Here is a 25,475-nt window from a genome sequence, read left to right as displayed (position 1 = left end):
CGGATCGGATCGATCGGTTCGACCGATCGAACCGTGAACCGATCATGACACCGGTCCGATTTTATGGCATAATTGATTTTGTTAGAAAATCGATCAAAAATCGATTGAACCGTAAAAACCGTTGAACCGGATTGAACCGATGGTTTTCGGTTTTCAACTTTCCCCTCTTTTTTTTTTTTTCTAAGTTTTGAAAAATGCAGCTATCAAGATTCGAATTCAAGACCTTTGTAATAGAAAACCAATGTATTAACCGTTGCACCATCACATCTTATTTTTTTTATAACTTATTTATATAAAATAAATACTCATATTTATTTTTTCAATTTTTTTTACAAAATCTCATTCTTTCATGACTCTTTCTTTTTAATTTTCAACTCTCTCTCTCTTTATTCTCTTTTCTTTTGTCACTTTTTTTTTAAGCAAACCTCTTTATTTTTAATTTATTGATATTTTCTTCCATATTTTAATTTTGTTTTTGTCCATTAATTAAAAAAAGTTAAAAAAGAATTATTTTTCTTTAACCCAAATTATTTAATGCCACAACCACTCACTTTTATCTCATTTTTTGTTTTTTATCAAGTTTACATTTCAATTTTCGATTCTCTTGACTTATTTCAAACTCCAAACTTCTTTTTTTAAATTGCAATCTCTAAATTCCAAAACGTAAATTAAAATTTAAGTTCACAATATCTAAATTCTCATAAACGTGAATTTTGTATAATTTCAAAATATTGTGATATTTTTGAGTTGGATTTAGATATAATTGAAATTGAGATAAAATTTATTTGTTTTAACTTATATTTAAAAAATTTATTTTTAAAAATCCAAGTTATTAAAAAATAATAAACTTTCCATCATATAAAGTATTAAATTAGTTCATTACATGCCTTATTTTGCGCATATATATATTTATATAAAAATATTTTTTTAAAAATTCATTGAACTGAAATTGAATCGATCCAATCGATTGAACTTCGATCCTTTCATTTCACCGGTTCAATTAACGGTCCGATTTTTAAAACATTGGTTCCCGACCGGAGTGCATCATGTTCTCTTCTCTCGTGCAGATCAGATGAAAAGAAAGCACATAATTGCAAAAGAACTCAACAAACATTCCAAGAAAAACTATCTACAGTATTCCATACAAGCTAATGATAGTCCTGAAAACCTGCCACTGATGTCTTCAAAATGTTGAAGCTGCTAGCTCTCTCTAACTTTCTTGTTCAAACAAAACAAGACAGGGATACCAGCTGCTTCTTCGACCCGACATTTGGTAAATCAGCAACCCTCATGCAATGAGTATGTAGGCTTGTAGCAGAGGCTGCTGCTCCTCTTTCTACTTGCACGTGTATTTAGATATTGAAAGCATAAAAACATTAAGTGCAATTTGTTACTACATGATAAGAATACACTAGAGCAATAGCACTAACTTTCCTCATTTGAGTCGCAGAAAACACTGGAGCAGATCGCTTTGGAAAGTTCATGTAAAAGAACAAAACAAACATCCATATGCTTTATCAAATAAGAATTTAGGTACTGCTTATTGGGTCATGCATTCTGGTTATACCTCAGTTTTTGTGCTGCAACCTTCCACTCTCTGAACCAGCATATGGATCAAGAATGACATTTAACACCGCAGGTTTCCGTGCTGAAAAAGATTCAGCAAGTGCAGACCTGAGTTCATCAGGCGTCTGAACGAGATAACCTTTCCCCCCAAAAGCTTCCGTTAGAACATGATAACCTGCTCCGGGAACAAAAGACGCGGGTGCTGGGTCATCTTTGTGAGGCCCGGTGATTTCTTCAGGACTCCTTCGATCACCGCCGTAAACACCACCATTATTGAAAACTATAACGACTACAGGTAACTGATATCTAACCAAGGTCTGCAAGATAAAAGTGCAGGGCATTTAAATCAATTAAAAACCTTAGAATTGGTGCAAGGACACTAAAACAAAGAGAAATGCTGAATCATGATTTCATAAGGATCGCTAGTAAAAAAAAATAGTAGGAAAGCATAGGCCTTAAATGTTGCTTCTTTCAACGAGTTATCAGGAATGAAGAAAATGGGAATTTTTTTGATTGAGTGCTATTATCAAAAAATTTATAAAACAAAGGAACAATAAGATCAGGCTTCTGCACCACAATTTACGGAGATGGCAAATTGCAGCATAATTCTGGCATGAAAAGTATGAACTGTGATGCAATTCATCTACTAGAAACCATACAAAGCAAAATACAAAATTGGTCATACAGCCAAAGATAATATATCTTATCTATTTTAAGCCTTACTCGTGGAAGATCAAAGTTTTATTATCCTGTTCTCAGTTACAGATTCACTAAAACAAGTTCTATATGCAAACAAGAGAGCATTCTTTCTGAAATCACTTGTCATAAAAGCTCCAAACCAGACAACAGTTATTAAAGCAGATGCCTTGTACCAACGACTCTGCCCATATATGATAGGGATCATACAAGTCAGTCTGACTATAATGAATAGCCTGTTTTAAGAACAAATAACAACTCAATCAGACAAATTTCAGACAACTTGTAGTTTTCCAATTCAAATAGCTTTAGATACACTTGTTTCTGTTGTAAAAGTTCTCCTAGTCACATGAGTTCCGTAAGCAAATGGGTGGACCAACCTTGACTTATTTCTGAAAGTTTTGAATAAGGAGGAAAAAATGGGGTGAAACAAGGAAAAACCAAATATTCCATGAGAAACACTTTAATTCCAGCCAGTCACTTGATCTGCAAATAAGAATCAAAAGAAAAGTATAATATCTCCCTCCTGCATTTTTTTTGGGTTAATTACATTTACCTCCCCTAAGGTTTGATCATATTACCAATCAATCCCTGTAATTTGTCCAAATAACGGTCTCACCCTTTGAATGATCAAACATTTAACAAAAACCCCCTTAATGCCGAAAATGCCCTTATTGAGGCCATGTTGCATTAAAAAAAGAATATATTTTTATTTTATTAACCCTGAAACAATCCAAAAAAATAGAAAAAAGTTTTTACTTATTATTTTATAAAAACCATATCTTTGCTTCCATAAATAGTTTTGAATCAATAATTATTTTAAATCTTAAAAATGAATATTAAAAATTAGATAAATTGAAAGAAAAATAAAAAAAGAAGAAATTATTTTAATTCTTCTGCTGCAATGGAATTCGAACCATACTTGAGGATTTAAAATAATTGCTTTTTTTATTTTTCTTTCAATTTATCTAATTTTTAATATTCATTTTTAAGATTTAAAATAATTATTGATTCAAAACTATTTATAGAAGCAAAGATATGGTTTTTATAAAATAATAAACAAAAACTTTTTTCTTTTTTTTTTATTGCTTCAGGGTTAATCCTCAAGTATGGCAATTTAGCAATGTGCTTCTTCTGGGCTCTATCCAATTGTTTCTTTCCACAATCACATCCATCATTGGTTTTACTCTAAGGCAAATTGAAGTGTTCTTGAGCAAGAGACGACAAATTTCGAATTCTTCTTGATCAGTTGAAAATTGAGATGTGAGATCCGATACTCGAGGTTCTTAATTAGAGCATCCACAATGCTATTACACTTTGTGGAGTGTAATCCACATGCCACGTCAGCATTCCATTTTCTCCTCTTTTATTACACTTTCACTCACAATGGATTACACTCCACAAGGTGTAATAGCATGGGTCCACAATTAATCAAATATTTATTTTAATAATGCATAACTCATATCCCATAAATAAATAAAGTAATTTTTAAAACTAATTTTGTTATTTTTAAAAAATAAAGTACTAACTTTCGTTAAATTTTGTACATTTTGAATTTTTTTATTTTCTAAAAATGATATTATTAATTTTTAAGTTTGAATAATATATCTTTTTCTATGTTTCAAAAATAATATATTGTTATTTTTTTAAAAATAATTATGTAGGAAATTAAACAAATATTTGATACTTCAAATGCTGCTACGTAATTTTGCACATTTGTAGGAATACCAGAAATGGGTAATTTGGAAAATTTTGGGGGTTTTGATTTTGTGAGGATGATGAATTTTCTATATTTGGAGCATTTAACATATTTGTAAAACTACTCCAATTTTCATCCATAATCACAAAAAATGAATTAAATGAGTGAGAGAGTAGAAGTGTGTGAGAGAATAAAAGAAATAATAGAGTAGAATATTGGGATATGTTTTAGTAAAAAGTGTTGTGTATTTATATAGAATTCTAAAAATAGTGCCGTTGGAAATAATAGTGCCGTTGGAAATGTTAAATCTGCCCCTCGCTGAAATTTTACCGTTGCCATAGGAAGAAAATTCAATGGATTACACGCATCATACATGTGATGCGTGTAATCCCCATGACACGGCTCCAATGGGGAGCCGTGTCATGGAGGGGTGCCCATTACACCCCCATTGGAGCTGCCCTTAGAATATTCAAGGGGAGGGAACACACAAAGTTGGGAACAAACAAATCATTAACATCATAGAGTACCGTTTAAGGAAAGAGATTCCATAGCATTACTTTAACCAAGTTTTCATTCTATCGAAACAAATAGAAATGACAGTCAGTTGGAGAAAAATGTTAGCACTAGGACTAATACAAATATCCCACGAATTTACAAAAGATTGCTCCTTCAATTTTCATCCGTCTGAAGCCGCAAAAAGCCCAGAATACCTTTTACAGATTCTTTTTTTTTTTTTTTTTGGCGGTGCAGAGTATAGAAGACCATAACATGCAAAGGACAAACATATGTGGCGTTAATTTTTTCTGTTTGGCTCCTTCAATTGACGTTATATTGAAATGGATGGTTAATTAAAACTGGAAAATTTTGATCTCTGATTTGACTGGCAGGGGGGATATTCAAAATGGCTTGGAAAAATAGGCACTTGTTATCCTTCTTAGGAGTTTAGCATTTTACCAGCTGACACGGTTTCATTGCTTCATACACAATCATTAAGTCCCATAAATTAGCTCCCCATATATGAAGTTGCAAACTTCTTCCCTTATAAAACAGGTGTATCTATTGATATTATAGTACACTGTGGCAGCTGTTGTTATGTTTTCAGGTAATTATATATATATATTTTTTCAGATGCAGGGGCATCCGGACTTTCGGCCCGACTAATTTTCCTGCAACCCGAAAGGAGAGACCCCATTCTCTCGAACACGTTAATCCTGATGGGAGATATGGACAATACTTCCCGAGGAGGATACGTGACTAACCGAACTACCCAGGAGAGGCTGTTTTCTGGTAATCATACGATACTGCCATATTTATGCAAGTCAACTCATTTTCCTTTTCCAAATCATCTCAGGCGGATTTAACGTAGTCGCAAATGGTGGGTGGATTCAAAATCTTATTATTTGCAACCCAACTCCTCTTCCTTTTCCGACCGTAGGATTCAAATCTTACAGCAATTTTTGGGAAAAGAATAATTTGGTCGTATAGCATCCAATACACCTCATGCAATGAAGCTCTCTATCTCGACATGCGCTTACCATGTGATGAGTTATATTCCATTGCAGCAGAAGCAGATAAAAAAAAAACGGTGGCATGCGCCCTTCAATTTTAAGCCGACATTGTCCATTTTCCCACCTCAAAATTATTTCAGGGAAAAGTGATTAGGCACGCTGTGGATGTTCATAAGTTCGATATTATTGCAAAGTCAAGCGGTTATTTAAAAGAAAACCATCAGCTCCTCTCTGTGCAATGGAGAACAAAAAATTATCATCTTTCGTCTTTAGCACAGGTAGCAATCCTATTTGACGCGAAACAGACGTTCAAGAATCTTACTGCGCGCAGCAATAGGAGCCCCGCCTGATGTTCTTGATGGAACTAGAATGTCGGAAACACAAAAATGCTGGTGTTTTTCTCGAATTTACTCATACTGAAGCGGGTTCTTCTTTTTGCGCTTCAAATATTCTGCGCCTGGCTTCCATTGACTGTCATGTATCCACAGGTGTAAGAGTCAGGCAACTAACTGATTTTTTCCCAACATGATTCAGCATTATTTTATTTTACTAGTGAATTAAGTTGGATTTAGCGGAAGGATAAAAATCTGGGGGAAAGTTTGGTAATTCAATAGACTTTGCGTTCACCAACCTGCTTTTCCCAGTTTGTTAGGCTTGTTATAGCAGACAAGGAAAGAGTTTGCACCGTAGCTCCAGAGAGCAGTCCACCCCAAAGACCCATTCCTCTTAAATGCAATGCAAATCCCAGTATTAAAGCCGTCGGTACTCCAACCAGATAATATGCCCCTAGATTTACATAAGCTCCCAAGTGCTGCCATCCACTTCCTCTTGCTACCCCTGAATGCAAAAGGATTGCATCAAGTCAGAAGATGGTAGGAAATAAACACGTCCAGTGCTATATGATGTCACAAGTTTTTTTATCGAAGTTCTAAAATGGTGGATTTTGTGTTTATGTCATCCAAACGCAGTTCTCAAGTCAGGAGAAAATGGACAAGGATAAACAAATTTATCAGTTGACACTTGACAGAACTGCAATTGCTTTTACGATATGGCAATTGCTAATTTCGTCACATCTTTCCAGTATTTTCACAATTTTTGCATCCTTTCTTCACATCTAATTGTTATGCTTAAATCTTAACCAATGTGAAACAAAATCCTCCATATACCTTAATGACAGCCATTATGATGTCTTCAGTTTGTGATCTCAAATTACACTCAACAAAGACAAGGAGTAGGACTAACATGGAAGTCAGCTCTCTTTCATTTTCGAAATCATATCACGAAGATACGAATTTTACACAAAATTATTGTAGTGTTTGTTTAACTCAAATTGCAAAGTTGCTCTAATAGTTAATTTAAGATTTGATGTAACTCTTTCTGATGTTATCCCAGTTTTCATGTCAGTCAACATATTGAGAAAGTAGTAACCCAAGATAGTAGGATACCTGATAACACGCCCTGTGTGCTATCCATCATGATGGAGATGCATAAAAGAGGAGTCATGTCCTTGACATAGCTAATAACTTCTTTCTCGTCACTGAAGGCATATCCAAGTATAGTACGGCAGAGGAAGAGAGTAGTGCTTGCCACAAGAAACTCTGATACAGATACTAATAGCACCATGCAAAGAGCTACTCGTGCTGCCTGTGGATTCCCTGCTCCAAGTTCATTTGATACCCGAGTACTATAAGATAACAAAGGTTGTCTTTCAGCGGAAACCTTACTTGCATGAGCTCATAAGATTATTTCTGGATTATTAGGCTAAGAGATGTAGTCTATGTATCAATGCATTCATTGCATAAGAGTAGGGAGCAAACCTTGCAGCAGTTCCAAAAGAGTAGGGTATGTGGTAGTGCAATGAAGCAATAGTAAAGCTGTTCCAAAGGAAATTTTGAATCAGTTACATTAACTTATTAGATTCCATCAGAGAAGTAAAAGGTCCAAAAAAAAAAAAAGGCTAACCAGATAGATAGCACAGAGGTCTCCAGCTGAGGATTTGGTGACAGGCCAGACAGCAATATGATTAACTCAAATGCCCACCATTCCAGACTACCATCATTTTGCAAACAATAGTAAGCTAAAGTGATCAAGAAGGTTAGTAGATAGAGTATTACAGAACCAGAGGAACGACTAATATGCCTAGCCAATTGGAGAGGTTAAAAGATAAATATACCAAACCATTACAGCAGAAGGGATGGCAAAACGGAGGAATTCCCCCATTGTTTGAAGAGCATCCATAGAGAAAGGAAGACGGGAGTCTTTACAGGAAGGAGAATACTTCACATACAGCCCAAGCAAGATCACATTCAACCAATATGATATACCAATGGACAAAGCTGCTCCAGTATTCCCCAGATTGAACTTGAATACTAAAGCCCAACAAAGGGGCACCTGTAAGCATAGAGATGCAACTGTACTATACAGCATTGGAAAGATTAAACTCTGAGTCTGAAGGAAGCGAACAAGTGACTGGAGAATAACATAAGGGAATAGTGTAGGAATGAGCCAAATCAAGTATAGGCCAGCCTCGGTTGCAATTGCAGGATCTTGGCCAGTGAGTATTAATAGCTTGTCTGTGAAGATCCACAACAAGGATATTGGTATACAAACCATAAAGAGACCCATGATGGCCCCATATGTATAAGCTCCTAGTCTTTGATATTGTTCTGCTCCAAAAGCCTGCCCGCACAAGGTCTCCAGTGCACTTGACATCCCAAACTGCGTGATAGTTAATTGTATCAGTACTTAATCAAGTATGTTCTGGACACTACTTGTCCAATATTATCACAGTTCTTAACAGTTTTTTTTTTTTTCAGCCTTAATCTTTTAGTTGACATGAAGTTGTTTGACATATATAATTGACTTGCTACATCAGGCATCAAAATTCAGAGAGAAGCCATATTTGCAATTGGCGTGATTGAGAGCAGCACAAGTATTGATGATTCTTTCCCCAAAAAGCAAAACTTAAAATATCAACAGGGATGAGTCATGGCTCATGATACAAGGATATTCGAGTGAAATAAGAAGTCAGTTGACATGAGAAGAATGCATACATATTTGTACTTGTACAAACATCTTTGCAGCATATTATGCTAACTACGTTCAAAAGTGATTCTAGATTGACTACTACGCTTCTAGTACAAGACAATTTGCATTCATACGCTTGCTTTGTCATAGAATATCTAATAGCATATGATAATTAAGATGAGTTATCTGATTGATTAAAATCTTCAGCAGCATTTATCAGGTGAAAATTTTGAGGAATACGAAAGAACTTACAAGAACACTGAAGCCAGTAACATTGGAAAAGGATGTGGCAATGGAGACACCAGAGAGTTGGAGTTCCCCAAGATGGCCCAACATAAAGATCGGTGAAACTCGCAAGAGATATTGTGCGACTGTTGCTACTATCATCGGAAGTGCTATGCTGTTGACCCTCTTCAGTTCTTCCACATAAGGCTTGCACGTTTCCGCCTTTCTTGATCTCGTGTCCTCAACATTTTCATATGGCAGCAGTGCCTCTTCCATCGCTCTCTTTTTCTTGAAGGACGACTACTGAAATGCACAAACTTCTCGTATTGGAGTTGAGAGTCTCGAGACTATCTATGTACAAAACGAAAATCTGCTTGGTTACTTAGCCTGCTATAGCTGGCTATCAGAGTTAACAGAATCTGATGAGAAGTACCGGGGATTTGAGAACAGCTCAGTTATTTATTACTAGCGCACGTGAGCATGATGGATAGGACAAAAATGGGCCTGGCTCGGGCTTGCTTCTATTAGGCCCGGAGTTGGTCAAGGAACTGCTGCGGGTCAAGCCGGCTCATCGCATAACAGAGGAGGATAATTGGATGGAGTGGATCCATTCGGAGATATTTATTTTGTCGCCTGCCCCTGACATGCGGCCATGAACATAACACATAAAACAAGCCTAATGAGTGGTGTAGTTCGTTGATAAAAAGTGTCGTTGTTGAGCAGCTGATTTTGTTTCTATGCAAGGCCTAGGATCTTAGCTCTGAACTCGAAAAGCCCACCGCCGCCGCTGACTTTGTGCCACGAATCAATGACTCTGTGACTATTTGCTTGATAGCATCCAGGAAAAAGAAACTGTGGGATAATTTCATAAGCCTCCCTGAGATTTCTGGCCTTGAATTTTTAAAATTGCACCTAATTTAGCACTTTTGGTAACCAAACTTTAAATTTGGTCAAAATTTTAAATGAATGCCCTAAAAGACCCACCACAGGTTATAAGGGTTTGAATCACTTTCCAAACACACACAGTCGTAACATACCTAACACAAATATAAGGAGAGAATGTGAGATTTTTAATACCATCATGTTTATTGTTGAGATAAGCAATTATGACAAAAAAAGGTTCTATTACTACGATACGGTAGGCTACCTTTAATGGTGACAAGAAGTTATGTGCTCTGGAATCTGGATGCAGCAAAAGATGAGATTCAAAAAAAAGGGTAAAAGCGAGGTTACTTACTACTAGGATAGGATAGGATGTGTTCTGTCCTGGAGTGGACAGTACGAAACCTTTGAATTCCCTTTGTACAAATTAGAATTATTCCAGGGAAAAAGAAAGGGCAGTTCCAACTCGCACGACAAACATGCCTCTTTGGCAATTGCTCCTTCTCACAATTCAATCTGTATCGTCCCAGGACTCGTTACCGCATTTTATGCAAAGCCTGGAGAACTTCCCCAGTCACAAAACCTGTGCATGGGATGGAATGGAATCAATCATCTTTCAAGTTTCAACAACGATTGCATGTTTCTTCCTACATTCTACTTACCAAACACGCATTCCAAACTTATTCCAGCTAAAAATAAAAAAAAAAACTAATGACCACCCAACATTTCTGAATTTTCTCTCTGTTCCTGTGCCAAAAAATATATATATTTGAAACGCATAAATCAATTTGGTTGTAGCGCTCATTCAGGACGCACGTATAAGGATCCACAGTTGTTGAAGCGTTGTTTTTTTCCGTTCCGAGCTTGAATTGGATCTTGATCGATGATTTAAAATCCCAATAAAATTTTAAATCAACTGCTCTGCTAGTACAAGCGCAACTGCGAAAGGATCCGAATCTGAAAAATACCACCAGGATGCTCTCCCACTCTGTCGGCGCCTTTTTAAAAAAAAAAAATAAATAAATAAAGGAGGTTGAGAGTAGGGTTACAAACGAACTGAGTCGAATCGAGTGTTTTGAATTAATTGGGGCGAGTCTCGACTAAATTTTACCAAGTTCAAACTCAAACTCGAACTTGACAAGCTGGCAATTAAAAGCTCGAGCTTGAAAAAAGATAAAAATAATTATTTAATTTTTTAAAAAATAAATAAAATAATTTTTTTTATAAATAATAAAATATTAAGGATATATATGTAATTTTACTATTAAAATAAGAAAATAAAAAATATATATATACTTAAAATAAAAAATATATATATACTTAAAATAAAAAAAATATTATATATATATATATATATATATATATATATATATATTCGAACTCGCGAGTCAGCTCGAGAATTAACGAGTTTAATATTTTGAGCTTGACTCCAACTTAACTAGAGCCGCTCACGAGTTCGTTTGCAGTCTTAGTGAGAGACGTCACTTGCACTTGCATGTTGGCACAGAAGTTGGAAATCATTTGGGCCCACGAGAGGTAGCTGTCAACTGGCTCAGTAGTCCCATCTTTACTGACGCCCTTTCCGAGGACCCAATTCTTCTGTGCACAGATTTGGCCCAAACGGTTTATCCATCCAAGAGCCGGGGAGAAATGGTTGGACTTGTCCAACCCCTTTGTTCATTGTTGTGGCCTCGTGATCATTTTATGCTCTCCCCACCGGTTCGCTGGCTCGCAAGTCGCAGCTACCAAAGATTTTTTTTTTTTGGTAAATAAAGATGCATTAAAGTAAAAGTCAAGTCTGCACAGCGGAAGTTAAAGTACAGTCATCCGTGGGAGTGGTAACACCCTTTTAAGTCTTCTTGCAAAAGTATCTTCTTGCAAAAGTAAGGAAATGATAAAATTAGAACATAATTCAAAAAAAGTGAAGTCTTGAGTGCTGCTGCTTCTTTCCCAATTTGCTAGGATGTCTGCACATTTGTTTGCTTCGCGATAGTTATGGTAGAAACATATCTGCTGGAACGTAGTCAACAGCTCCCTGCAGTCAAGAATAATAGACAAAAGTTCACGAGAAGTAAGATTATTTGACTAACACAAGGAGATGATGCTGGAAGAATCCATCTCCACAGAGTGAATACAGCTGGATTCAGAGACTGAATACACAGGGTGATGACAAGGGATAATTCCTGCTTACCGGAGGTGCTGGATGCTGCTATCCACAGAAAGAAGATTTTAAAAAATGGTGTAACTAAAATCACTCATAGTCATATGGAAAAAAAAAAAAAAAGAAGCTAAAATGGTCTGTAAATATCAAGGACTGTGCAGAAATTAAATCCTTAATGTAATAATTGGACCAAATGTTATGTTAGCAACCAATTGTCTCACCTTGGTGGAGTCAAATAATCAAGAATGAAATAACAATCCATTGGCTTGGTGCTCCTAGACTAGAATTGTAACACTTCCCACGCCCAATGCATATGTGGTCTTCTTCCACGCGTCCCAGTGTTTCCACACCGCGACTCAACTTTCTAGTCTTCTGCTGCATCTCTTACCGATTCTCTCTTCAATCTTCAATAGAGAGAATACTGCGGTTGAAAATTTTGGTTACTCTTTTTAAGTCCGATTCCACTTCCGCTCATTTTAAGTTCTACACTCCAGCGCTTTTATGCAGGTAAACTGCTCCGGTCACAGTTTTCAGAATTAGGACCACGTTAAATTAGCTATTAATAAATCTCATTGTGGTTATGATATTATTATTATTGTACTTTGATCTTTGTAGGCCAAAAATCTTACCTTCGTACACAAGGTCTAGAAGCTTTGAGCCTGAGAAAGCGGGCTTTCTACCTGTTGGTCTTCCAGGAGCTGGAGTCACTTCTTTCTTTGCACATTTTACTCTCATCTGTTCTGTCCATTCCTTCCCTAGTTGCAGTTGCAATCAAGAAAGTCTTGTTCATACGTACCTCTGGAAAACAGATTTTGCCGCAGCAATGGAGCTCACGAGTCAATAGTCAATATGACATTTTTTTTTTCCCTTTGTTGAAGATAAGCACTTTTTTTTTTTTTTTTCTGGAAATAGATCAGACAATAAATGGTCTTATGTCAAAGCGTGACCAAGTTCTTCATCCAGGCAGGAGGAGTGTTCATGGAATTTTCTTGCGTACGTGCATCCGTTTTACAGAATAATAAGTAAATATTACTACAATCTATTCTAAGGGTCACTCGTCTTTCCGATTTACTCTGAGAAAGTTTGATGCCAAGAAAGCAACTTCTAGCAACTTGGCCGAGAGAAGGTATTATATGTTTGAGAACCGGCCTTTGGGTGGTACTTGAGAACATCCTATCCGACAGATAACTGGATACCAGTCTCGTGTGTCCTAGAATAGAATAAAGCTGGTCGTTTTGACTCGAGTCCGACTGCTGAACAGCTAGCGGTAAATGCTTACGCTATTCTCTGAATTCTTAACGGATGAGCGCAAAGAGAGCAACTGAGCAAGGCGTCGATGAATGTAGAAGTTTGATAACACAAAGAAGAAAGAAAAAGAGGAAAATACTGCGCAGGTATGTGCAGCAATCAACATTATTACCTTTAAGGCCTGAATCCTTATATGCCGAGTCTCAGATCCATAGAGTGATTCCCAAATGCAAATTCCTACAGCAATTTTCCTACTCATTGATCAAAGTTGCAGAAACTATACCTAATCTACTCAAAACAAGTAATGATACAGTTCCCGACCGGAGTGCATGTTTTCTTCTCTCGTGCAGATGAAAAGCAAGCACATAATTGCAAAAGAACTCAACAACCATTCCAAGAAAAACTATCTACACTATTCCATACAAGCTAATGGTAGTCCTGAAAACCTGCCACTGATGTCTTCAAAATGTTGAAGCTGCTGGCTCTCTTAACTTTCTTGTTCAAACAAAACAAGACAGGGATACCAGCTGCTTCTTCGACCCGACATTTGGTAAATCAGCAACCCTCATGCAATGAGCATGTAGGCTTGTAGCAGAGGATGCTCTTTCTACTTGCACGTGTATTTAGATATTAAAAGGATAAAAGCATTAAGTGCAATTTGTTACCACATGATAAGAATACACTATAGCGACAGCACTAACTTTCCTCATTTGAGTCGGAGAAAACACCTGAGCAGATCACTTTGGAAAGTTTACGTAAAAGAACAAAACAAACATCCATATGTTTTATCAAATAAGAATTTAGGTACTGCTTATTAGGTCATGCATTCTGGTTATACCTCAGTTTTTGTGCTGCAACCTTCCACTTTCTGAACCCGCATATGGATCAAGTATGACATTTAACACTGCAGGTTTCCGTGCCGAAAAAGATTCAGCAAGTGCAGATTTGAGTTCATCAGGCGTCTGAACGAGATAACCTTTCCCCCCAAAAGCTTCCGTTAGAACATGATAACCTGCTCCGGGAACAAAAGACGTGGGTGCTGGGTCATCTTTGTGAGGCCCTGTGATTTCTTCAGGACTCCTTCGATCACCACCGTAAACCCCACCATTATTGAAAACTATAATGACTACAGGTAACTGATATCTAACCAAGGTCTGCAAGATAAAAGTGCACGGCATTTAAATCAATTAAAAACCATAGAATTGGTGTAAGGACACTAAAACATAGAGAAATGCTGAATCATGATTTCATAAGGATCGCTAGTGAAAAAATAGTAGGTAAGCATAGGCCTTAAAATGTTGCTTCTTTCTATGAGTTATCAGGAATGAAGAAAATGGGAATTTTTCTGATTGAGTGCTATTATCAAAAAGATTTATAAAACAAAAGGAACAATAAGATCGGGCTCATGCACTGCAATTTAAGGAGATGGTAAATTGCAGCATGATTCTGGCATGAAAAGTATGAACTGTGATGCAAATCATCGACTAGAAAACATACAAAGCAAAATACAAAATTGATCATATTGCCAAAGATAATATGAGAAAAGGGAGAAATATGTAGTCCCATGATTATGAGTATTATATCTATCTATTTTAAACCTTACTCGTGGAAGATCAAAGTTTTATTATCCTGTTCTCAGTTACGGATTCACTAAAACAAGTTCTATAGGCAAACAAGAGAGCATTCTTTCTGCAATCACTTGTCATAAAAGCTCTCAACCAGACAACAGTTATTAAAGCAGATGCCTTGTACCAACTACTCTGCCCATATACGATAGGGATCATACAAGTCATTCTGACTATGATGAATAGCCTGTTTTAAGAACAAATAAGTTATAACTACTCAATCAGACAAATTTCAGAGAACTTGTAGTTTTCCAATTCAAATAGCTTTAGATACACTTGTTTCTGTCGTAAAAGTTCTCCTAGTCACTTGAGTTCTGTAAGCAAATGGGTGGACCAACCTTGACTTATTTCTGAAAGTTTTGAATAAGGAGGAAAAAATGGGTTCAAACAAGGAAAAACCAAATATTCCATGAGAAACACTTTAATTCCAGCCAATCACTTGATCTGCAAATAAGAATCACAGGAAAAGTACAATATCTCCCTCCTGCTTTTTTTTTTTTAAACAATATCTCCCCCGAGATAACTCTTTTCTTTGCCTTTCAACGCCTGTTGGAGATCCAAAAAAATTGCTCTAATGCAGATAGCATGGTGGTAGAAATAGTGTATCAAAGATGGTAGAACGCAAACTGGAACATATAAGTTTGGTAAGACTCAGAACAAATATCACCTAAATCTGAAAGAAGAAAAATGCAAAACAACAAATACACATTAAATGGCGCTTCAAGGCATTCATGAAATTGATGATACTGATGCAGTCGTTAGCAACTTCTGGAGTGCAATTCTCAAGGCTGACAAGAAGAAAGGAAGTTCAAGAAAAACTCTACTATCCATTGACGCCCCAGTAAGAATGCAATAGACATGAAGCAAGACCTTGCACCAATGTGCAAGCAAATAAAACCAGAGCAGAATATAGGGAAAAAAGTATTCTGGTATGCTGACTAAAATAAACGCAACAACTCACAATGAAGTGATGTATGTCAAAATGACAATATGAAAGACAGTAATGAGTGAACAAAGACAACAAAAAGAGGCATGAACAGCAACAAAAACAAACCTCAACTTCCATTGCACTGAAACCAAATCCAGAGTCCCCTTCAACAGCCACAACAAGCCGATCAGGCGATGCCACAGCAGCAGCAATGCAATATCCCAGACCAACCCCCATTGTCCCCCACGTCCCTGCGTCCAACCTAGTCCTTGGTTCTGTCTGAACCAACACTGCCCTGCCAACATCCATAGTATTTGCCCCCTCAGAAACTAAAATTGGAGCAGGACTACCCAATCCAAGAATTGCATCCCTAATAATCCTTAATGGTGTCATATAATTAAATGGAACAACATCCTTCGCCAACTGAACCTCCATTTTTGACACATTCTCCTTAACCTTCTTTGCTATGGCCTCAACCCAAGGGTGAGACTTTCCTAAACAAAAAGGTTCATCTTTGATCTCCTCGTATATCCTTTCCACAGCATCTTTGGCATCTCCTACCAATCCCACACTAGGCTTCCTTAGTTCAATCTCATCCTTATCTATGTCCACTAAGATAAACTTCACATCTTTGGACCACTTTGGTGGCTCCCCAAAATGCAATAACCAATTAAGCCTTGCTCCAACAACCAACGCCACATCACATTTCCCAATTGCCAGTGACCTGGCAGCAGTGGCAGCTAACTCGTGAGTATCAGACAATAAACCTTTCCCCATAGGAGTCGGTAAGAAGGGAATTCCAGTACTTTCAACTAGCTTTTTCAATGCATTTTCGGCTCTAGCATATGCAGCCCCTTTTCCAAACACGATCAAAGGCCTCTCTGCTTTCCTCAATAAAGCAACCGCCTTTTCAATCTCTGAATTCTTAACTAAGGGCTTGGCAATCAGCTCTTTTTTCCTACTATTCTCAGCTTCATCAATCAATTTCTGGGCCTCGGAATCAGCAACACTCTGGTGAAGCACATCAGTGGGGAGGTCCAAATAGCACCCGCCGGGGCGACCCGAACCAGCTCGATCAAGAACCTCGAAAACAACGGTAGGGATTTTAGTAATATCAGTGGCTTTCACCGAGTACTTGGAAAAGGGTTCAACAGCGGCAATTTGGTCGAGCTCCTGGAAGTCACCACGGCCGAAATCCTTCTGATCACACGAGCCGGAAATCAAGACCATGGGCCAGGCGTTGACGCCGGCGTTGGAGAGACCAGCCAATCCATGAACGCAGCCGGGGCCGGAAACAGTGAGAAGGATACCGGGACGGCCGGTGAGGTAGCCGTAAGCAGAGGCAGCATAGCCGGCGGACTGCTCGTTGTGGAAAGCGACGAAGCGGATTCCGAGAGCCACGGCCCGGTTGGCTAGGGAGGTTACGGGGATACCCACAACTCCGAACATCTTGTCCACCCCGGCCCGTGCCAGGCACATGGCCACAAGAGTGTTGCCATCAATTGAAGTTGAGGTTTTTCCATCAGACTCTGCCATGTTCAAAAGAAGTTGGAAAGTGCGGAAAATTTGAGAATTACGAGAACGTAGAAATAGATGATTCGCTAAAAATGAGGATCCTAGTGGTTTGCAATTTATACTAAAGTAGCGGTGCAAATTTTCATGCTTCTTTTTTTTTTATTTTTTTCCTCCCCTAGCCAAAGAATGATGAAGCTACTTAGGTGGGGAGGGGACTGGGGGCGCTGATCTGGGCTGAGCATGACTCATTTGATTGAGCAGGAACTCGATTGGGAAGTTATGGTGAGGTTTTGTCACCAAGTCCAACGAATTTGGGCTTACCTTACCAGAAGAAAAGAAATGAATTTGGTTTTTGCTTTCTCGTTTATTAATATTTACTTCTTCACTCCAATTGTGAATTATAATTCTTGCTCATCCATGAAATACTGGATACTTCCCTGAACTAGTTAAGTAGAAAATACATAATCTAGACGATTATCAAACCAAGTTAATACAACCTTTGCTCATATATTACTAGATTTCTCATTACAATCTCCATATATTATTCACTCACTACTGTAGTGTTTGGGACAGGTAGGTGATTACTTAAGGCATTATTTCGAATAATTATTATAATATTTTTTATGATATAATGCATATAAAATAATAAATAAATAAATATATCAAAAAATATATTTATAATATAAACGAATAATTTTTTAACAAATAATTCCCATCCAAAGGTCACTCATCAATTCTCAGGTAACTGTTCTCCCGTTACCAGGAGGCGCCGCGTCATCTTAAACTACTCATATTGAACTACGCCCGATCCTACCCTACATCTGTATGATAAAACGCTCCAAAACCCTCTTTCAGCTCCTCGTCGCCATCAGCCACCAGCACCGCCCACCCTCCATTCCTCTCAGGTAACTCTCTTTTCTGACGTGTCTCTATATACAACTGCCTATATTTACATGTAGTTGGTGGTGTAAATATGTGTGTATACATAAATGTCCTCACTTTTCTTTCCTCCTCCCCTATTAACTTTATGAATGAACTTTGCAACAATGGACCTTGTTTTCTGCCCTTTAATTGCGTATGAAGGACTTGTTAGTTTCAAAAACCCAACAACCCTTCTGGGGTTTTCTTCAATTTTTTTTATTCTGATGTGTTGTTTGACTGTGCCCGTACCCTTGCCGGATATATGACTGCTTCATCAAGTGATAGGGTGTCGGGATGAAATTTTTACAGCCCAGAAATTTCTTTTGTACACTTTAATAAAAAAAAAAAAATTTTCGAAGCTTGCTAATTCTGTTTTTTATTAGTTTGATTGGTTGAATTCTTGTAGTCAAACAAAAGAGGCCAAATTTAAAAAAAAATGATAAAGAGGAGATTTTACAAGCTTGATCACGGCGATAGAGATGCTCCCTCTGAATCTTCGTCTTCATCTGACTCTGAATTGGAGGCAGAAGCCACTGCAGAAACAGAAAGCGAAGAGGAGGAAGAAGAACGTGGAGATAATGATGACAGAATAGCAGAAGTAAGAGGGGGTCAAGCTGTCTCCTCTTCTTCAGGTACCTTTGTTTTTTCTGGCAGTGGGTAAATTGTAACTTACAATGCTTGAGAGCTATTATCGCAGAGAGTGAGAAAGTGCCGAAAAGTTAGTGACAGTACATTGTTACATTTTTTGAATTACTAAACCAAGAATTCATAGGAGCTTTCTTGCTTAAATGGTGAAAAGCAACACTAGTACATTGCAGGGTGAGAATTTTCAAAAGGTGTGTCATTGCCTTGCTTCCAAAGATAACAAATTTAAAGATATATATATATTGTATTAGTATCATATGAATGATATCTCCGTGCAGTGCTTTAATTTTACCATTGTTATCTTTTTTTAGGTATTTCATCTTGTTTCTTGATGGTTTTTGCCCCCTCCCTGCAGGGTATGAAAGTGAGGATAGCTCTGCAAATGAACTTAATCTAGATTCTTCAGGTTGGTTTGGAACTTTTGATATACATGATTTTTTGGCCTAAAATCTGTAGTTTCTAAATGGCCCTAAAATTTTGAAAATGCTAATTTAGAGTTTGATGGTAACATATGTCTGTGCTTGTCTAATTTGTGGTAGTAATGGTCTTACTGCTATCTTTTGGACTTTGGAGTATTAAGCAAACGCGTGAATGGCTAGGCCCTCTGAACGACAAAGAAGCTTTTAGTTTTTGTTATAAGTAAACTCTTAAGGATGCATACAATATAAATTGCCTATAGAACAAATGTCTAACCATCTTTACCTCTAGTAGGTTTACCAACAAGTGAGGACGATGGGGGATCTCGAAATGATGGAGAAAATATCCTGGAAAGTCATCCATCTGGTGACGGCAATTTGGAACACCATAATTCTGTGCCTGAAGTTAGTGATATCCCATCTGATTTTGCAGATCGTGTGGTAAAATGTAAATCTGTTTTTAAGTGTAAGCTGTGCCCCAGAATTGTCTGCTTGACAGAGGATAGCTTGAAGGCTCATTTGAAATCCAAGGTAAGCACAATATGAGAATGGGGGCATGCAACATGTACACTTAACTATGTTATGTTTAATTAAACTTCCTAGATTTTTTACTGCATACTATTTTTACAACCAGTGGCGGCAACATTTTTCTCTAAAATGCAGAAGTGTGTCATTTCTTACTTGTGTCTCGCGTTGGAATTGAGGGCTGGCATTTGAAGAATGATATCTATGTGTGGCATTTGAAGCCTTTACTTTCTGTATAATCTTCGTAAGACTGATTAAAACTCTTTATTGTGTGTCCCTACTGATTCATTTCACAAAAGCATGCTCTTTATCTCTTAATAGAGACATGCTCGATCTGAAAAGTTATTGAGCGAAGGGAGGCTGAAGCTTATGCTGGATGATGATGGAAAAGCTAATGGAGAGGTTGATCCAGAGAATAACTCTTCTGCTCAGGTTAGATCACTTGCATTTGGGAGTACACTGCATCATTTGATGCTGTAAGCATGATCTGGAAGATGGCTTGGCATAATTGAATGATTACTCTTAGCAGATTTCACCTAAAACCCCAGGGAGAGCCAAACGGCGGCATATTCACAGCAAAAATTTTAAGAAGGTAAATCTTCTGTCACCCAATGAATGTGGTTGACATTAATAAATGCCAATTGTAATCTTGAATATCTTATGACTTTCAGAAAAAGGGAAAAGGTTCGAGCCTGGATCATGCAAGGCAATCGGCAAAGAATCCAGCCAAGAAGAGATTTAGAGATGGCAAGTGAAACATTGCAATCAGATGGCTTTCCTTCAAGAAAACAAAGCAGCTAAAATGAAAGTATAGCTTGTTGATATCAGATCTGAGGCTACGTTAACCTTTTTCTGCGTCCCCCATTATCAGCAGGTTGGCCCTTGGGGGGACGGGACTGGAGACAAGTGATGCAGGAGGGCTGGGTCAAAGGCAAAGTTGCCTATTTTGTGCTGTTATCCTGCAAATTCTCTGGGGAACAGTTTTTTTCCTTTTTTCTTCGTATTTTGCATTTACATTATCTATCAGTATGTCATCCGCAAGATATTTCAGACTACCAATTTGTCAACGTAATGCTAAATCATTTTTTTTTTGGGTAATGCTTCTAATCTTTTCATTTTCTTTTTGGTTCGTGTGCATGAATTGTGAGAACTGAGAACCAACTTAAGAATTGTTCGAAGGACCCTGTGGGAAATTGATATCTTACGTCCATTCTTTTACGTCGAGGGCCAATTAGATGGACAAGAGGCAGAAACGGTTGCATGTGCATAACCTTTATTGCACATGGCATAATTTTTTTTGCACACGACGTAATTTTATAACACTTTTTTGTGAGTCTCACACGTGACGTGAAAATCGAGTTATAAGACGTGATTTGAGTCGCACAAATTTTTTTGGCCAAATCATAGCTGTGACAACCGTTCCTGCCCCATTTCTCAATTAGACGCGGTTCTAACTACCGTACTTGCACTGCATGAGCGCAAATAATCATTTTACTGGCTTAAACAAGTACCTACTGAAAATCCTGCAGCTGGAGGGTTAAAGCCTCACATTTCGTTTAAATTAATACGCACATAGTTTGGATTGGCCATTTTTTTACAATGCTACAATAATATACAAATAATTCAAAAAACATCTCATTCATAATATATCAAATATTTCAAAAAATTTTTATAATAAAATTTTTTCATATACACTGTTACAGTAAAATTTTTTTAAAATACTCTAAAAAACAACTATTCCAAACAGAGTATTTGGGAACTTATATATGGAAGGACTAAGGTCGAATCTGCAGTTAAAAGGGATACTACAAATCACAACGGAAGTTAATAGTTTAAAGAGCACCTGCAAGGAAAGCATAGAAGAAAAGGCATTCTTAACAATTGGTGAACAAAGGTCAAAAGGCCAATGTCAACTGTAATGTAACATACATTTCAGAAGGTATACTATTCAAGACATGTCCTTAAACTTACTCTTGTCAATACAGCTGTGCAAAAACGCTTTTTTCTAACTAGTACTCAGATTGCAAATGTTAAAGCAGGAGCCTACACCCAAAAACTTTTCCTCCAAAGTCTTGTAAGTTCCACAACAAAACTAGAAGAGCACACGAGCTGCAGTAATCATCAGCTTAACTAACCAAAGCTATTCAAAATCATGTGTGCCACTCACAGATTCACACATAGAGCAGAAAAGAAACAGTTGACTCTGTAGACAGTCCACCTATAGAAGACAGATATCCTCTTCAAACACAAATAAGTCAGGTATTAAGCAAAGTTAATGTCATTGTGATTTATTGTCCTCCATCTGAAAGATGACCTGGTGAAGCAGGCACTTGTTCATTTGCTTCTGGTTCAGCTGCGTGTTCAGGAGGAGGTCCTTGCTCTCCACTTTCACTATTTTCTGGGTGAAAATTGATGGGGAACTTAGTCACTCTGGGCTTGTCTGTAAGTATATTTCTCTGAACCCTGTCAATCAAAACTTTCTGTGGAGGTTCTTCTCTTAGTTGGTCATCATCATAGTCATTGTTCACATAGTAGCCCACTCGAACAAATTCCTGACCCATATAAGAACAGGTCAGTAGAAGCACTGTTACACCAATTATGTCTTCTTCACGGATTTTGGAAGGATCTGGAGGGTCTGCCTGGTAGGTCACCAACAAAAGTTGATAGCTGCAATGAGTAACAAAGATGGTAAACAAATTCATAAAAAACATTTCATTCGATGGGAGTTACCTGCAAGACAAAACGGTAATTACCAACATTGACTGGCCCAACAAGAACGCTTTCTAAAAGCTGGTCATAAGTTTCATCCTCAGCAGATCCAACATAGATGAGTTTCCATTCTAAATCTGCATGTGCAATACAGTTATCACAAGTGCAAAAAACCACAAAGCTAATTCATAATACCAAGACAAAAAGTTTTTACAAATGCTAACTCAAGACAATCTGAAGGATATCAGTAGCAAGGACGATATCATGTATATATTTACTTTCACAAGTAACCCCATAACCAAAAACAAGAAGGGAAAAACAAAAGAAAACACTGATAATATGATGGTTTTTATGTTCAACAAAACACCAAATCTGATAGTTCATGAAGGCAAATTTAAGACATGGAGGTACAATTGCTTTGTGAACTGTTCAACCAGATGCACACAGCCGATAACAGCGAGCCAGTTCAGAAATTTCGTACAAGACACAGCAATATCCTCCAAAGATCCCAAAACTCCATACATCATTAGATAGACATGGAATGGCAGCACTTAAACCATGATACTGTAAAAGAATCAATATTGAGGCCCAGTTCCAGATTTGGCATATTCAAGACACTAAAGGATGTACGAAGAGAACAATTATTAACTTGCCATTATGGCCTAGAGCACCTATTATTACCCGTTAAGCGCATTAATCAATTGAAACATATCTTTAAATCCATGCATGATTCGCGTAATACATCCAATACAATGCATGAAAAGCACAGCTGAAAGATGAATTTAAATGAGTGAATTTAATGCTACGGAAACAGCCAATAAGAGACTTGATATCAGAGAACCTAAATGGACGTAATGTGACTCATTGTTGCCAAAACTATGTGGTGGAGGACTGAAGCAATCATTTAAGGCTTAACATTGCACATAGCAGACATCCAACCTATTAATTGCATTGAAAAGCCCTAGAAAAGTATTGACCCATTCATTTCTCTCTTCATGCAACCTTTCAAAACAAGTCTTTTAGCCTGATTGCAAACACTAACTTGTAAAATGCTACTGTTGCAAAAGTTTGGAGCAGATACAAAATAAGCATATTTCTTTACATGGCAAGTAAAGGATTATATTCTTCCAACTTTAACCAATACATACATGCTAATCCAGTAACAATCAACTCACAAAACCAAAATCAAGACAAGTACAATTGCACCCGCTCTTCTTCAGCTCCCAAAGTTTGGTACTTGTTACAGTTAACAAAAAACAGCATTTGAGGTTTTTTTTTTCGGTGGGACTGGGCCATCTGGGTAACAAAATATAACAACAATTGGAAGACGCAATCATTTGACTGTTTAAATAAAATTATCTTGTGGGAATTCTCATCCCCGTCATTGTAACTTCTGTTTTCTCAATGACACCTGTTTCTTTCTTTGTGTCCTTCAAAAAGAACACACTCACTTTTTGGTGCTATACAGAAAAAAGAATACTGCATCTGATCTGTTAAACAATATTGGGTGCTCTAAGATGAAACTGAAGCCCCAAATGAAGATAGACAGCGAATTTTTTTAGGATTCTGAAAACTACTTATAAGCACCACCAATATTTTACTAGTTGACACAGATCACCTCAACTTTCCGGCATATGCTGTTACAACAAGATAGATTTTAAAAGAGAGCAGTTTAACCCTTCCCATAATTGGCTGCATTAACAAGATTCAAGCTAAAAAACCAAAGTGCATATGCATGAATTAGTCAAACAATTAAGCACTAAACCACATTGTCAGTGTGTGGACCTTCTACGTTAAATTTACAACAATTTTTGCCAAATCAGTACAAATGACATAAGAGCTACCTTACAATTTGCTTAATACGGAGAAAGAAACTACTATAAATTAGCACCTAATAACAGTATCTAACTGATCAATTAAAAAAAAAAAAAGGAATTCAGCTAATTCACAACCAGACACTTAGTCTTTGCTGAATTGATGATGCATGTGTGTAATCCTGCCCAGTTCAGCCACAAAAAACTATTAAATTCTGAAGTTACAAACCCTAGAAAAGAGCACACATGCAGAGACCTAGATTACCGTCTTCAGTTAACAATGATAATTCTTCTTTCCAACTAGGTTTACAAGCATTTGGTAAGTAAAAGAATCCTGCAAAATCCGCAAAAGTAGAATAAATTTTCCTTGCAAGCTCACACAAAATCCAGATTTAACAATTTGTTCACCGTACAAAATAGTCATAAATCCTAACAGAATGTCGACATAATAGATTACGACGTAGCAAAAGGATCTCGAAGTTCTATAAAAGTGCTATTAACTTATTTAGAGGAAAAGAATTACCGTCTTTGAGAGGAGTGACGCACTCGTAGGAGATTTCGAACTGAAAAGGGGTGAGAAACGGTGCCGGATTGTCCAAGACGGTGACGTTGGTTATGTTAACAGCACTCATTTTTTCCCACTTGAGCAAGCTAAAGTAAACTTGTAAAATCTCGAAGGGGTTTTAGCTTTATTAGACAAAGTTGAAGCAAGACCAGCTCAGCCCTAGATTTCTTCTTCATGGAACGGAGGCAAAACGCCTCGAACTCGATGGTCGGCGGAGAAAAACCCCAATAGGAGGAACGACGGCGACCGCGACTCAACACGCCCAGCAAGAGCAAAGAGGAAGGACTAAATACTCTACTACTGCTTCTCTTCTGCTGGAATGACAACAATTTCTTCAGTGTATTACTGTTAGGCTAGCTCTTTATTATTTTGATCACCGGCTACCCGTTTGGAAACCGGGGCTAGCCGGTTTTGGCGCTTGGCGGGAGTTTTTGAGGTGCATTTTTTGGGCCCACTGGGCCGCTCCCTCTCCTTGCTAACTTATCCGTCCGTCTTAGGAAATGGACGTTTACTGGGCTCGTATCGTAATCCAGTCTTAGTCTTATGTTACATCACATGGCTTACCCAAACTGGTTTGTCACGTATGGCAATGGCAAGGACCTTCGTGTTCGTGAGACGGACCTAAGGCAGCAAAAGGATCAAGTGCCTCTGAGAGCAAAAGATAAAGTAGTAGTAATTCCGTCCGAGGTCAAGAAACATCTGTACAGTGGCTGGGTTCAATAACTAGAGCACATTTGCTGCTTTTAGCTTTTTGAGGGGATGGATATGTTCCATCTTTCTTGGACATTGCTAGACTCTCG

The 25,475-nt window shown here is 37.5% G+C and overlaps 4 protein-coding genes across 11 annotated transcripts; 1 reads left to right on the top strand and 3 right to left on the bottom strand.

Annotated features, from left to right (window-relative positions):
* Positions 1-1,113: 1,113 nt before the first annotated feature.
* Positions 1,114-17,516, bottom strand: LOC113699250 (2-hydroxyacyl-CoA lyase). 5 transcript variants are annotated; one of them, XR_011817717.1, is made up of 6 exons: positions 15,692-17,489; positions 13,851-14,166; positions 13,185-13,249; positions 12,394-12,562; positions 11,986-12,276; positions 11,416-11,638 (listed from the first exon to the last, which is right to left on the bottom strand). XR_011817717.1 is itself a non-coding variant. In XM_072057352.1 (3 exons), exons 1-2 carry the CDS (start codon positions 17,099-17,101, stop codon positions 13,852-13,854), a joined length of 1,725 nt encoding a protein of 574 aa, XP_071913453.1. In that variant the 5' UTR covers positions 17,102-17,490; the 3' UTR covers positions 11,416-11,638; position 13,851. The 5 variants fall into 5 exon arrangements, 3 of the variants coding, with proteins under 3 accessions (XP_027075266.1, XP_071913453.1, XP_027075265.1); XR_011817718.1 differs by lacking the exons at positions 11,986-12,276; positions 12,394-12,562; XM_072057352.1 differs by lacking the exons at positions 11,986-12,276; positions 12,394-12,562; positions 13,185-13,249 and having other exon boundaries at positions 15,692-17,490.
* Positions 5,534-9,245, bottom strand: LOC140010410 (protein DETOXIFICATION 14-like). The gene is made up of 7 exons (XM_072057351.1): positions 8,749-9,245; positions 7,643-8,187; positions 7,432-7,518; positions 7,287-7,343; positions 6,915-7,153; positions 6,101-6,306; positions 5,534-5,940 (listed from the first exon to the last, which is right to left on the bottom strand). The coding sequence occupies exons 1-7, from the start codon at positions 8,995-8,997 to the stop codon at positions 5,881-5,883; spliced, it is 1,443 nt and encodes a 480-aa protein (XP_071913452.1). The 5' UTR covers positions 8,998-9,245; the 3' UTR covers positions 5,534-5,880.
* Positions 17,517-17,796: 280 nt separating the features above from the next.
* LOC113697872 (uncharacterized) lies at positions 17,797-20,685 on the top strand. Of its 3 annotated transcripts, none has more exons than XM_027217466.2 (7): positions 17,797-17,985; positions 18,408-18,633; positions 19,002-19,052; positions 19,355-19,593; positions 19,909-20,019; positions 20,117-20,179; positions 20,259-20,685. In XM_027217466.2, exons 2-7 carry the CDS (start codon positions 18,438-18,440, stop codon positions 20,340-20,342), a joined length of 744 nt encoding a protein of 247 aa, XP_027073267.1. In that variant the 5' UTR covers positions 17,797-17,985; positions 18,408-18,437; the 3' UTR covers positions 20,343-20,685. The 3 variants fall into 3 exon arrangements, with proteins under 3 accessions (XP_027073267.1, XP_027073266.1, XP_071913454.1); XM_027217465.2 differs by having other exon boundaries at positions 18,385-18,633; XM_072057353.1 differs by having other exon boundaries at positions 17,801-17,985; positions 19,358-19,593.
* A 759-nt stretch (positions 20,686-21,444) lies between these two features.
* On the bottom strand, positions 21,445-25,011 carry LOC113697743 (histone chaperone ASF1B). 2 transcript variants are annotated; one of them, XM_027217318.2, is made up of 4 exons: positions 24,634-24,885; positions 24,367-24,444; positions 22,318-22,433; positions 21,632-22,226 (listed from the first exon to the last, which is right to left on the bottom strand). In XM_027217318.2, the coding sequence occupies exons 1-4, from the start codon at positions 24,740-24,742 to the stop codon at positions 21,876-21,878; spliced, it is 654 nt and encodes a 217-aa protein (XP_027073119.1). In that variant the 5' UTR covers positions 24,743-24,885; the 3' UTR covers positions 21,632-21,875. The 2 variants fall into 2 exon arrangements, with proteins under 2 accessions (XP_027073120.1, XP_027073119.1); XM_027217319.2 differs by lacking the exon at positions 24,367-24,444 and having other exon boundaries at positions 21,445-22,226; positions 24,634-25,011.
* Positions 25,012-25,475: the final 464 nt, after the last annotated feature.

Source organism: Coffea arabica, chromosome 7c, assembly GCF_036785885.1.
Source record: "Coffea arabica cultivar ET-39 chromosome 7c, Coffea Arabica ET-39 HiFi, whole genome shotgun sequence".
Taxonomy (NCBI): Eukaryota; Viridiplantae; Streptophyta; class Magnoliopsida; order Gentianales; family Rubiaceae; genus Coffea; species Coffea arabica.
The sequence above is the reverse complement of the archived record's forward strand: the minus strand, read 5'-3'. Positions and strand labels throughout refer to the sequence as shown.